This window comes from Cervus canadensis, chromosome 32, assembly GCF_019320065.1.
Source record: "Cervus canadensis isolate Bull #8, Minnesota chromosome 32, ASM1932006v1, whole genome shotgun sequence".
Classification (NCBI taxonomy): domain Eukaryota; kingdom Metazoa; phylum Chordata; class Mammalia; order Artiodactyla; family Cervidae; genus Cervus; species Cervus canadensis.
Window position 1 is genome coordinate 29,036,997 of NC_057417.1, and position 11,151 is coordinate 29,048,147.

General features: G+C 60.3%; 1 protein-coding gene across 2 annotated transcripts; it reads left to right on the top strand.

Annotated features, from left to right (window-relative positions):
• Nucleotides 1–353: 353 nt before the first annotated feature.
• Nucleotides 354–8,247, top strand: PLOD3 (procollagen-lysine,2-oxoglutarate 5-dioxygenase 3). Of its 2 annotated transcripts, XM_043455421.1 has the most exons (19): nt 354–820; nt 1,414–1,505; nt 1,673–1,809; nt 1,894–2,057; nt 2,189–2,301; nt 2,466–2,529; nt 3,085–3,182; nt 3,399–3,500; nt 3,709–3,834; nt 4,040–4,161; nt 4,385–4,489; nt 4,606–4,731; nt 5,024–5,165; nt 5,255–5,368; nt 5,525–5,593; nt 6,110–6,214; nt 6,735–6,881; nt 7,319–7,444; nt 7,798–8,247. In XM_043455421.1, the coding sequence occupies exons 1-19, from the start codon at nt 685–687 to the stop codon at nt 7,951–7,953; spliced, it is 2,244 nt and encodes a 747-aa protein (XP_043311356.1). In that variant the 5' UTR covers nt 354–684; the 3' UTR covers nt 7,954–8,247. The 2 variants fall into 2 exon arrangements, with proteins under 2 accessions (XP_043311356.1, XP_043311357.1); XM_043455422.1 differs by lacking the exons at nt 6,735–6,881; nt 7,319–7,444; nt 7,798–8,247 and adding an exon at nt 6,377–6,577 and having other exon boundaries at nt 360–820.
• Nucleotides 8,248–11,151: the final 2,904 nt, after the last annotated feature.

Consider the following 11,151-nt stretch of genomic DNA (forward strand, 5'->3'; position numbering starts at 1 on the left):
AGAAACGTCATTTTCCTTTGGCCCTTCCGAACGTAGAATCATCACAGAGGCAGCCCCTGGAGCTCCTCCCCCGGGCCGTGGAGATGATGGGCCAGAGTAGCGATGGGCCAGTAGCAGGCTTGAGTGGGAAGTCCCAGAGGATCCTCTGCCAAAACCTCAACCCCTATCCCTCCTGAGGCTGCAGCCTCCCGGGCCTTCTCCGTTCCTGCCGCCGTACCCGCTCGGCGCAGCCCCACCGCCTAGCTCTCCGGGTCTTCCGCCCGGCTGCTCCAGGCTGGGCTGTGGCAAAGACCCGCCTCCGCGTCCTGCCGGACCCTCAAGGGGTCACTTCCCCTCTCCGCGTTTCAGTTTCCTCAAGTGTTAGGCTGGCAGGGGGCCGGGCTGGCTCTAAAAGAACCTCGGCTCGGGATCGCCAGCCGCAGTCCCTGCCCTTCCCCCGCCTCCGGGCCGGGCGCCCCCTCCGCTCTGCCGGCGGCCCGGGACAATCCTCGCCTTGTCTAGGGCTCCGGCATCTGGAGTTTTCTGTAACCTTCGGCTACGCCTTTCCCCCCCCCCCCCCCAGGGCGGAGCCCCAACAGGGCTCCTCCTAGCTGCTGGCCGTACAGCAGCCCAGGTCCTTTTTCCGAGAGCCCCTCTCCCGAGTTGGGATCCAAGGCAGACAGCCAGAGCCGGGTGCGGGCCTGTATGCAGCTCGGCCCGCTCTCCGCCATGGCCTCGGGCCCGGGACTCCGGCCCCTGCTGCTACTGTTGCTACTGCTGTCTCCGTCTCCTGCCGCCTCGGCCTCAGATCGACCCCGGGGCAGCGATCCCGTCAACCCAGGTGAGAACCCCGGGAGGAACGACCGGCGCTGGGCTGACGTGTCTGCGGGCTTGGGCCGGGGAGGGGGATCTAGACTGGCCTCTCCCTCGGTGAGCGGGCTCCCTAGGGCTGAATCACACGGTGCCTCGCCCAGAACTGGGGTTTCCAGCCGCCCCCCCCCCGCCCCCCCGCCCTTCTCGCACTGACCGCGAATTTCTGAGTGTTACTAGCATTCCACTCTCACTGGGGTTGGTTTCCCTGAATTGGAATAATTTAAGAAGGTATAAGGGAAGAGAGATTGGGCTTCCCTGGTGACTCAGACAGTAAAGAATCCGCCTGCAATGGGGGAGACCTGGGTTCGATCCCTGGGTCGGGAAGATCCCCTGGAGAAGGGAATCGCAACCCACTCCAGTATTCTGGCCTGGAGAATTCCATGGACAGAGGAACCTGGTGGGCTACAGTCCATGGGGCGGCACAGAGACAGACACGACTGAGCGACTAACACGCACACGGGGACAGGAGCAGCGTTGGGGGGGGTGGGGGGAGGGGAGGGGTGGTCGGTGAGCTGAGCGCATGGGGCAGCAAGCTGGGTGCTGAGTCCCGTCTGGTGACAGAGAAGCTGCTGGTGATCACCGTGGCCACAGCCAAGACAGAGGGATACCGGCGTTTCCTGCAGTCAGCGGAGTTTTTCAACTACACTGTGCGGGTGAGGAGAGGAAACCCTTCCTGGGCCCCTCGAAGGGGTGGCGTCTAGCCCCCCACTCGGAGTGGGCCAAGGGCTGGATGCCTGGGGCCCTCCGGTGAGCCTGGTCAGGGCGATGTGCCCACCTGGCCACCTGAGACCCTCCCTGGCATTCTGGGTCTCCTCCACAGACCCTGGGCCTGGGAGAGGAGTGGCGAGGGGGTGATGTCGCCCGAACGGTGGGTGGAGGACAGAAAGTCAGGTGGCTCAAGAAGGAAATGGAGAAATACGCAGAGAGGGAAGATATGGTCATCATGTTTGTGGACAGGTAAAGGGGAGGGGGCGGGCAGAAGGGGAGAGGATAGGGTGATTCCTAGTGGCCGTCCTCCTCATCGTCCCCTGCCTTCCCCAGCTATGACGTGGTTCTGGCTGGCAGCCCTTCGGAGCTGCTGAAGAAGTTCGTCCAGAGTGGCAGCCGTCTGCTCTTCTCCGCAGAGAGCTTCTGCTGGCCCGAGTGGGGGTTAGCAGAGCAGTACCCTGAGGTGGGCACGGGGAAGCGCTTCCTCAACTCTGGTGGTGAGTGGCAGAGGGTCCAGCAGTGGTGGGGAATGGAGCGTCCCAGGTGCTTGAGGGAGGGCGAGGGAGTGGGGACCGGCCCTGGGACACTGGGGAGTCTGGGAGTCAGCACATCCTCTCCCCCCACCCAGGATTCATTGGCTTTGCCCCCACCATCCACCAAATCGTCCGCCAGTGGAAGTACAAAGATGACGATGACGATCAGCTCTTCTACACTCGGCTCTACCTGGACCCAGGACTGAGGGTAGGGAGAGGCTGAGGAGGGTTCGTCCCCCCCACAGCTCTGAGGGGGTGGCAGGCCCTGAGGGAAAGGGTCAAGAGGCTTTCAGAAAGACAGGGAGAGGAAAGAGTGGGAAGAGATGTCTCAGCCCCTTCTTTAATTCACTACCCCCACCTCATCCCATCCAGGAGAAACTCGGCCTTAGTCTGGATCATAAATCGCGGATCTTTCAGAACCTCAACGGAGCTTTAGGTGAGGAGACAGCAATGAGAGAAGGGGCGATGAGAGAGGCTGTTGGGGGTCCTGAAAGTGGGCGGGGCTCCTGGTACAACTGGGGTGAACTTCAGCTCACCTCTGTGTTAACTTCAGCAAACGTCTGAATGGCCCACAGAGTAAGGTGCACTCTGCTACCAGGAGAGCAGCAGCCCCTGTTGCACATGTCCATCGCTCCGTGCCAGGCTCTGGGTCAGGGTTTTCCTTCTTTAATTTCACTGAACACAACAGTCCTACGAAGGGCGGGTCTGTGATTATCCACCGGTTACAGATGGGGAAACCACCTCCCTGAGGGGCCAGAGACTTCCCCGGGGTGCACAGGTAGTAAGTGGTGGGGCTCCCCAGGTGGCAGCAGCCTGGCCAGTGCCCTCGGAGAGAGACGTTATCCCATCCCTGCCCCGTGGACCACGGTCCTTCATCCTCTAGACCACCTGGGTACCTCCCCCCCACCACCACCTCCACCACATTTAGAAGCACCTGCTGGTTGGCAGTTTCTAGAGTAAGGGAGTCTAACGCCTGGACCTTCTTCCCCAGACGAGGTGGTTTTAAAGTTTGGTCGGAATCGAGTGCGTATCCGGAATGTGGCCTACGACACGCTTCCTGTTGTAGTCCATGGGAACGGCCCCACCAAGGTGCTCCAGTCTTGCCTCCCCTCAGCCCAGCCCCTGCCCCAGTCAGCCCCGGCCCCAGCCCCCCAGGTTCCTCCAGCCCTTCCGTGGGACCTCCCCGGCCCCAGACGCGCAGGAGCTGGGAGAGCTTCTCCGTGCCCATGCTCCCCCGCCCCTCTCTGGTCCCTGCCCCCACCTCCCTCACCCCTGGCCCCGGCCTCTCACCGCCTCTGCCGACAGCTCCAGCTGAATTACCTGGGAAACTACGTCCCCAATGGCTGGACTCCCGAAGGAGGCTGTGGCTTCTGTAACCAGGACCGGAGGCCACTCCCGGGGGGGCAGGTGAGGAGGGGGTGCCAGGGTGGCTGGGTGGGCTGGAGAGCACTCTGAAGCAGAGGGTGCCAGGAGGGTGCTGGGCAGCAGGGCTGGAGGCAAAGCCCCTGGAGACCCCCCCACCCCCCACTAAATCTGACAGGGTGCGGAGGACAGGCTGGGTAGGGGGAGCCGGGCTTTCCCCTGAGCCCCATCACGTCATCATCGTATCTTCCAGCCTCCCCCCCGGGTACTTCTGGCTGTGTTTGTGGAACAACCTACCCCGTTCCTGCCCCGCTTCCTCCAGCGGCTGCTGCTCCTGGACTACCCCCCCGACAGGGTCACCCTCTTCCTGCACAACAACGTGAGACACCTTGACTTCCAGCCTCTCCCTCCCAAGGGACCCCCCTGCCCCGCTGCCCAGATCAGACCTCTCCCCACACCCCAGACTCCTTCCTGCAGCCTTCCTCCTGCAGGAAGTGTTCTTCCCGCCCCGTCCTGCCCCTTAGATGCCATCTTTTCTGCCCTCTCAGTGTTCCCCCGCCAATCTCTTCTCCCCGCACCTCCAGGAGGTGTACCACGAGCCCCACATCGATGACTCCTGGCCCCAGCTCCAGGACCACTTCTCCGCTGTGAAGCTGGTAGGGCCCGAGGAGGCCCTGACCCCAGGAGAGGCCAGGGACATGGCCATGTGAGTGAGCCTCGGGCAGGGCGGGGGGCCTCCACCCGCACCTTTCCCACCCTTCCCCTGCTCCCCACGATCTTTTTTTTCCCCTCCTGACTTCCAGCTGGTCAGCTTCCTTCTACTCACTCCCTCTCCTCTCCTCCACGGGTCGGGGGAGTTCCACCCCCTGCTCAGCCCCGCCTCCCCCTCCCTGCTCCTGCTCATCTGTGTTTTGGTCTGTCCCCTCCAGGGACATCTGCCGGCAGGACCCCAAGTGTGAATTCTACTTCAGCCTGGACGCCGACACTGTCCTCACCAACCCACAGACCCTGCGCATCCTCATTGAAGCAAACAGGTCTCTCTCGCCGGGATTGGCCAGAGGGCCCCCAGATTAGTACCCAGGGAACCCCCACCTCCCGCTCTGGCCATGGGGCTTGCCCCTTCCCGGCTCTCACCTCCGCTTGTCCACAGGAAGGTCATAGCGCCCATGCTGTCTCGCCACGGGAAGCTGTGGTCTAACTTCTGGGGAGCCCTGAGCCCCGACGAGTACTATGCACGCTCGGAGGACTACGTGGAGCTGGTGCAGAGGAAGCGAGTGTGAGTCCTGTAGCCTCCCCCCACCCAGGAGCCTGCCCAGACCCCTCCATCCTGCCCCAAAGGCCCGAACGCAGGGGCCCAGTGTGGCCACCACGAAGGCATGCTGGGTTGTGGGGGTAACTAAGGACCGATGGGGGAGCTGGGTGTGAGAGGGTTGTGACCAGCAGGGCTTCCCTGGGGAAGCAAGAGGGACCTCGCAGCTCTCAGCCGCTGAGGGAAGGGGCTTCAGGGGTGAACTGGGCAGGACTGTGGGGGGTGCCCACCTGGCTGACCCCTGTGTGTGGGTTTCCAGGGGCGTGTGGAATGTGCCCTACATATCCCAGGCCTACGTGATCCGCGGGGAGACCCTGAGGACGGAGCTGCCCCAGCGGGAGGTGTTCTCGGGCAGTGACACCGATCCAGACATGGCCTTCTGTAAGAGCCTGCGGGACAAGGTGAGGGGGCCTGGGGCTCCTGGCGGGGTTACTGGGAGGCAGCCCGCTGGCTCCCCATCACCCTCCTCACACCCTCTGCCCACTGCCAGGGCATCTTCCTCCACCTCAGCAATCAGCACGAATTTGGCCGCCTCCTGGCCACCTCCCGGTATGACACGGACCACCTGCACCCTGACCTCTGGCAGATCTTCGACAACCCCCTGGTGAGTAGGTGGCCCCTGGCTCAGATGGCATGTGCCCGTCCCTGAGGGAATGCCACGCCCCGGCCCCATCCTGCCGCCTGGCGAGGGGGCCTCCTGGGTGGGAGCGAGCGGCGTGAAGAGGGCAGAGGTCAAGGTGCACCCCCCGCTCTCCCCTAGGACTGGAAGGAGCAGTATATTCACGAGAACTACAGTCGGGCCCTGGAAGGGGAGGGGCTCGTGGAACAGGTGAGCCCCGCTCAGGACCGCGGTCCAAGGGGATGCCCACCGCCCCTGGGGCCCACCACCTGGATGAGGGGTTCTCCCAGGGTCCTTGCCCAGGTGCCTGGGGGTTTTCTGCTCAGGCAAGATGAGGGCAGAGGCTGAGCTGATAGGCGTGCAGCCCCCAGCCCAGCATTCATCGCAGTGGTCCTCCTTTGTCTGTTGGGTGTGTTGGTGTATGGGTGAAATGACGTTTTATAAAACGAGGTTGAAAACCACTGTCGCCAAGCCGAGGGCTCCAGGAATCGTGCCGTCTGTGCCGTGTTCTCAGCGCTGCTCTCACCTTCTCTGGCCAAGTCGTTCCCCTCCCCAACTCCCCCCTCCAATCCATCCCCATGCTCAGCTCCGCGTTCCTCCACATTCTCTCATGTCCTGGCTTACCTTTCTGCTCTCTGCTTTCTGTCCCCTCGTGCTGGCTGCCTGTCCCCTCCCGGAGCATCACCCAGCCCTGTTTTCTTCTTCCCCTGCCCCATCCCGTCTCAGCCCTGTCCAGACGTGTACTGGTTCCCTCTCTTGTCCGAGCAAATGTGCGACGAGCTGGTGGAGGAAATGGAACACTACGGCCAGTGGTCAGGAGGCCGGCATGAGGTGAGGGGCCGGGAGCATGGAGGAGGCGGCCCCTAGGATGAGGGAGGGGAAATTTCCCTGATTGAGGGAAAATGGAATCCGGAGAGTGGCAACAGAGAGGGGGCCCCCAGCAGGAAATGGCACACAGGAGGCACCTCTGTATTCTTTCATTCCTCCATGCAGTCAAGAAATACTCCCTGGGCGGGTCCTTAGACACCAGCCCTGATCTGGATGTGCAGGTGGAGCTCCGCCCTCCACGGTACCTCCTGGAGTTGGTAGCAGCAGGGACCTAGCTTCTAAAGTCTGTGATGGACAGCCTGGGTGCTGCGGGAGTCACAGGAGGGAACCTTGACCCAGATGCGGGGGGCCTGAGGGCTTCACAGAAGAGGTGACATCTTCGCTGAGACTTAGAGGAAGGACATGTGAGTCCGTTAAGACGTGGTGGAGACTTCCAGAGGGAGGGAGCACAGATTTCAAGTCCTGGAGCAAGAGAAGAGGAGGTCGGCACCGCCGCCGTCAGCTCAGTACCCACTGCCCGCAGGACTCCAGGCTGGCTGGAGGTTACGAGAACGTGCCCACCGTGGACATCCACATGAAGCAGGTGGGCTACGAGGACCAGTGGCTGCAGCTCCTGAGGACATACGTGGGGCCCATGACCGAGAGCCTGTTCCCCGGCTACCACACCAAGGTGGGCCACTGCCTGCCACCCCTGCTCCCTCCTCCGCCTTCCCACACCCGTCCTGGCTGGACATCTCCACATAATGCCTTTTGGCCTGCGAAGCATTTAAATCAGCCCCATAAAGTGAGATCCGGCCTCCCCTGGTGGCTCAGATGGTAAAGAATCTGCCTTCGATGCGGGAGACCTGGGTGGATCCCTGGGTCGGGAAGATCCCCTGGAGGAGGGCAGGGCAGCCCACTCCAGTGTTTTTGTCTGGAGAATCCCCATGGGCAGAGGAGCCTGGTGGGCTACAGTCCACGGGGTCGCAAAGAGTCGGACACGACCGACTGGCTGAGCACAGCCCAGAGTGAGACCTCGCAGGAGGGCAGCTCTGGGGGAGCAGCCCGCGGGGAGCAGCGAGAGCCCTCCCGGCCGTCCCCCCAGCCTCTCCTCCGCTGCACCCGCAGACCCGGGCGGTGATGAACTTTGTGGTCCGCTACCGACCGGATGAGCAGCCGTCTCTGCGGCCACATCACGACTCATCCACCTTCACCCTCAACGTCGCCCTCAACCACAAGGGCCTGGATTATGAGGTGAGTCTCTACTGCCCGCCACTTCAGGGCGCCCCCGGGGCCCCTCCACACACACAGGCGCACACCCCCACCCCCAGGACCTGTGTCCAGCCCCCTTACAGCCCCTACACACGCACGGTCACCTCCCTGCCTCTTGTCTGCCCTCGTCACGTTTCCCAGTGACTTCGGCGGTCATATTCTGGACCCCTTCCAGGCCAGCTACCCTCTGTGTCCTGTGTCCCCCGTCTGCCGATGCCCACCCCCCGTCCCGTCCTTCCCTGAAGCCCGGGTCGGCCTCTCTCGCCTCGGGGCAGCCAGCCGCCCAGTCCCCACGTCCGCTCACTCTCCACCCCGCTCCCCTCTTGTCTCTCCAGGGAGGTGGATGCCGCTTCCTGCGTTACGATTGTGTGATCTCGTCCCCCCGGAAGGGCTGGGGGCTCCTGCACCCGGGCCGTCTCACCCACTACCACGAGGGACTGCCCACCACCTGGGGCACCCGCTACATCATGGTGTCCTTTGTCGACCCCTGACACTCAACCACTCTGCCCAACCTTCCCTGCCATCGTGCCTTCCCATGCCCCCCTCCTCGGGGTTGGGGGGGTGGGTGTCGGCTCCTCGCCTCCTGGGTGTATGGGGTCTGTGTGCCTGGGACTGAATGTGTCGCCTTGCTCCCCACCACACAGCCCTCAGGAAGCTCAGGGAGCCCCCTGTCCTGTTCCCCGGTCCCCAAGGGCTCATGGGGACAGGACCTCTGGAGGTTCGCTACATGATAAATTATTGTTTCTCAGTCTCCCTCTCAATAAAGGAGGATTTGTAATTCTTGAGCCCATTTATTGTTTCATTACCTGTGGACCCCTTGTCCATCCCACCACCCAGAGCACAGAGGAGACCGGGGATGACCCCAAAGGAGAATTGGAAAGGAGAAATGACGGAAAAATGATATTAGAGCAGAGTGGGAATCTAGAAGCTTCCTTGTCATTCCAGAGCTCAGGAGGGATGTGTTGGAGGCCAGACCCAGAGAAGGACTTCCCCTGTTAGGATGAGATGAGAGTCCCCCACCCCCACACAGCCCCCAAGCTGTCATCCCCAATTCTCTCCTCACCTGATGGCATCTTCTCCCATGCAGGAAGGATGAGAGAGGCACTGCCCTGAGCTGGGCTCCAGGTATAGTGCTGGGACGTGCGTTGTAAGAGGGAAAGACAGGCTGGAAACTTACTGGGGCCTCTTGGACCTCAGCTTTTAGTCACATAGAATCAGGAGAGGGGAATCTGGAGGGTCAACCCAAGAAAGCTTCCTGGAAGAAGGGGAAGGGAAGCAGCCTAGAAAAAAAAAAGACCTCCTGGAGCTGGTTTTGCCTCTAGTCTTAAGGAGACCATCAAAGGCTTGCAGAGACCCCTGGAGGTGCTCTGAGGACAACAAAGCAGGCCCCCTTAGCCTGGTCTTCCCCAGCCTTGCACCTGCTGCCTTCCTGTGTTGATCTCCCAATGTTCCCTGGCAGAAGCCTTTTAAAAACCAAGCACCCATCCTAGGACATTTCCAGCTTCCAACTCTCCACTTGGATCCACAGCTAGATTGTCCTTCTTCCTTCCTCCTACCTGGATTCCCAGGAAAACATCCATGAAACCATCCTTCCATCCTTCCTGGCCCCCTGGGAGGATCACCTTCCCATGTGGACTGAGCATCTCTCTGGCCAGACTCTAAAGTTCATCTCACCCAGGCCCCCGCCACCCTCATCACTTGTCCTGTGATGCGAGTGGGCTGATCAGGGACAGGAGGAAATATCTTTCTTAACAGAAGGTCCCTGGTCAGTGAAGCTGCACAGGTGTGAGGCCAAGGACAGAGGCAGAAAGGGTGCGTCAGCCTAAGCGGTATCGGAAGCTGCCTGTGCTGTCTCTACCCTTCATTCATGGAGCATCTCCCACGTGCTGGGCACCCATTGTGACGGCTGCAGAGATGAGCACAATTTTCTTGTTGCTCACAGTGTGTGAGAGACCTTGATCAGAAAATTGGCGTGCTGGGGGACTTCCCTGGTGGTCCAGTGGTTAAGACTTTGCCTTCCAATGCAATGGATGTGGCTTTGATCCCTGGTTGGGGAGCTAGGATCCCACATGACTTAAGGTCAAAAAAGCAGAATGTAAACAATAGTAGCAACGTTGTAACAAATTCAGTAAGGACTATAAAAATGGTCCATGTTAAAAAAAATCATGGTGATGGAAGGAAAGTATTCTGTGCCAGGAGAGAATGTGACCCGTGACAGAGGCTTCTGCCAGTTGCGCTTCAGACTTCCATAAAAGAAGTGACATTCAATGTGGCTCAGGACTTCCCTGTGGTCCAGTGGTTAAGAATCCACCTTACAACGCAGGGGAGGCTGGTTCGATCCCTGGTCGGGGAACTAAGATCCCACCTGCCACAGACAAACTAAGGCTGTGCAACTACTGGCTCCTCTGGATGGGGAACCCTTGTGCCAGAACTAGAGAGTCTGTGTGCTGGAACGAAAGGTCCTGCCTAATGCAGCCAAATGAGCAAATTAAAAAATAAAGAAGTGACATTCAAAAAAAAGACGTGTCCTACCAGCGGGGAGGGTCAAGATGTAGGGGTGGGGAAATCAGCATCATCATAAAATACTGAGTTTAACATGGGCTCAAGGATGTTTGTCCAAGATGAGAAATAGCTCCAACATGTTATAAGAACAAGAAATGAAAAGTAACCTTTAGGGACTTCCTTTTTAAAGTGACATTCTAGGAAATCCTTGTAGGTCCAATGGTTAGGACTCTGCCCTCTCATGGCCAAGGGCCTGGATTCGATCCCTGGTGGGGAACTAAAACCTCCCAAGGCAAGGAGCAGCAAAAAAAATTAATTAATTAATTTAAAAAGGTGTCAGTCCCTGACCTGGAGAAAGTGGTTGCTCCGTAGCCTCTAGTCATGTTGAACAGGGCCGTGGTCAAAGTGAGGACTGGCCCGGCCCACACGGATGGAGTGCTCACAGCCCAGGGGGCTCTCACTTGCAGGGGCTCCCCAATCCTTAGCCTTTCCCATAAAACCCTTCCCTCCAGAGGTCTCCGCACAGAGGCTTAAGCTGCTCCTTAGAGAATAAACCCTCCTGCAGGTCCTCTAACCCACAGCGGCCAGGCCTGGGTGACAAATGGGGAGCCCTGTTATGCAGGGCACACACACACACACATGGCAACTTCCACTGGCCCAGGACCCTGCCAGTCTGCTCATCACAGGGAGCCAGTCCTGACCTCCACAAAGTCCAAACACCTTCCTCACTGCCAGACTCCAAGCCACGTCCCTGTTCTCCCCTTTGGGTCCTATTGGTCACAGCCCTGTGAACTCAAAGAGTTGGTTAACCCTCCCTTTCCAGAGCTCACGATGGTCCAATGTGCAGGTCAGCAGAGCGGCAGAAAAGAGGGCAGAACCCGGTTCAGGGGTCAGGGCCAGGGGGTTGAGCCAGAAGACAGAAAGCTTCAGAGCCACAGTGGCCCCTGTGTGACTCCCCTCTGCGGAAGGCCAGCCGCCTCCACCAGCCTCCAAGTGTGTGCCCTCCTGCGAGGGGTCTTCTCCATTTTGGAGCTTGGTGAGCCCCTGAAGCCCTGAGGCCCCCTGGGTCTGGCTCTCTGCATTCCAACGCCTATTGGAAGGGAGGCGAGGCTGGGATCTCTTGGACGGGGGCGGGGGGGGGGGCGGTCCTTCAAAAGATGAGGAAGATGTAGATTGGCCAGCTGGAC

Coding starts and splice junctions, on each gene's coding strand:
- PLOD3 (XM_043455421.1), top strand. CDS start 685: ATGCAGCTCGGCCCGCTCTCCGCCATGGCCTCGGGCCCGGGACTCCGG. Junction 1,506..1,672: donor TTTTCAACTACACTGTGCGG/GTGAGGAGAGGA, acceptor TCTCCTCCACAG/ACCCTGGGCCTGGGAGAGGA. Junction 5,594..6,109: donor GGGAGGGGCTCGTGGAACAG/GTGAGCCCCGCT, acceptor ATCCCGTCTCAG/CCCTGTCCAGACGTGTACTG.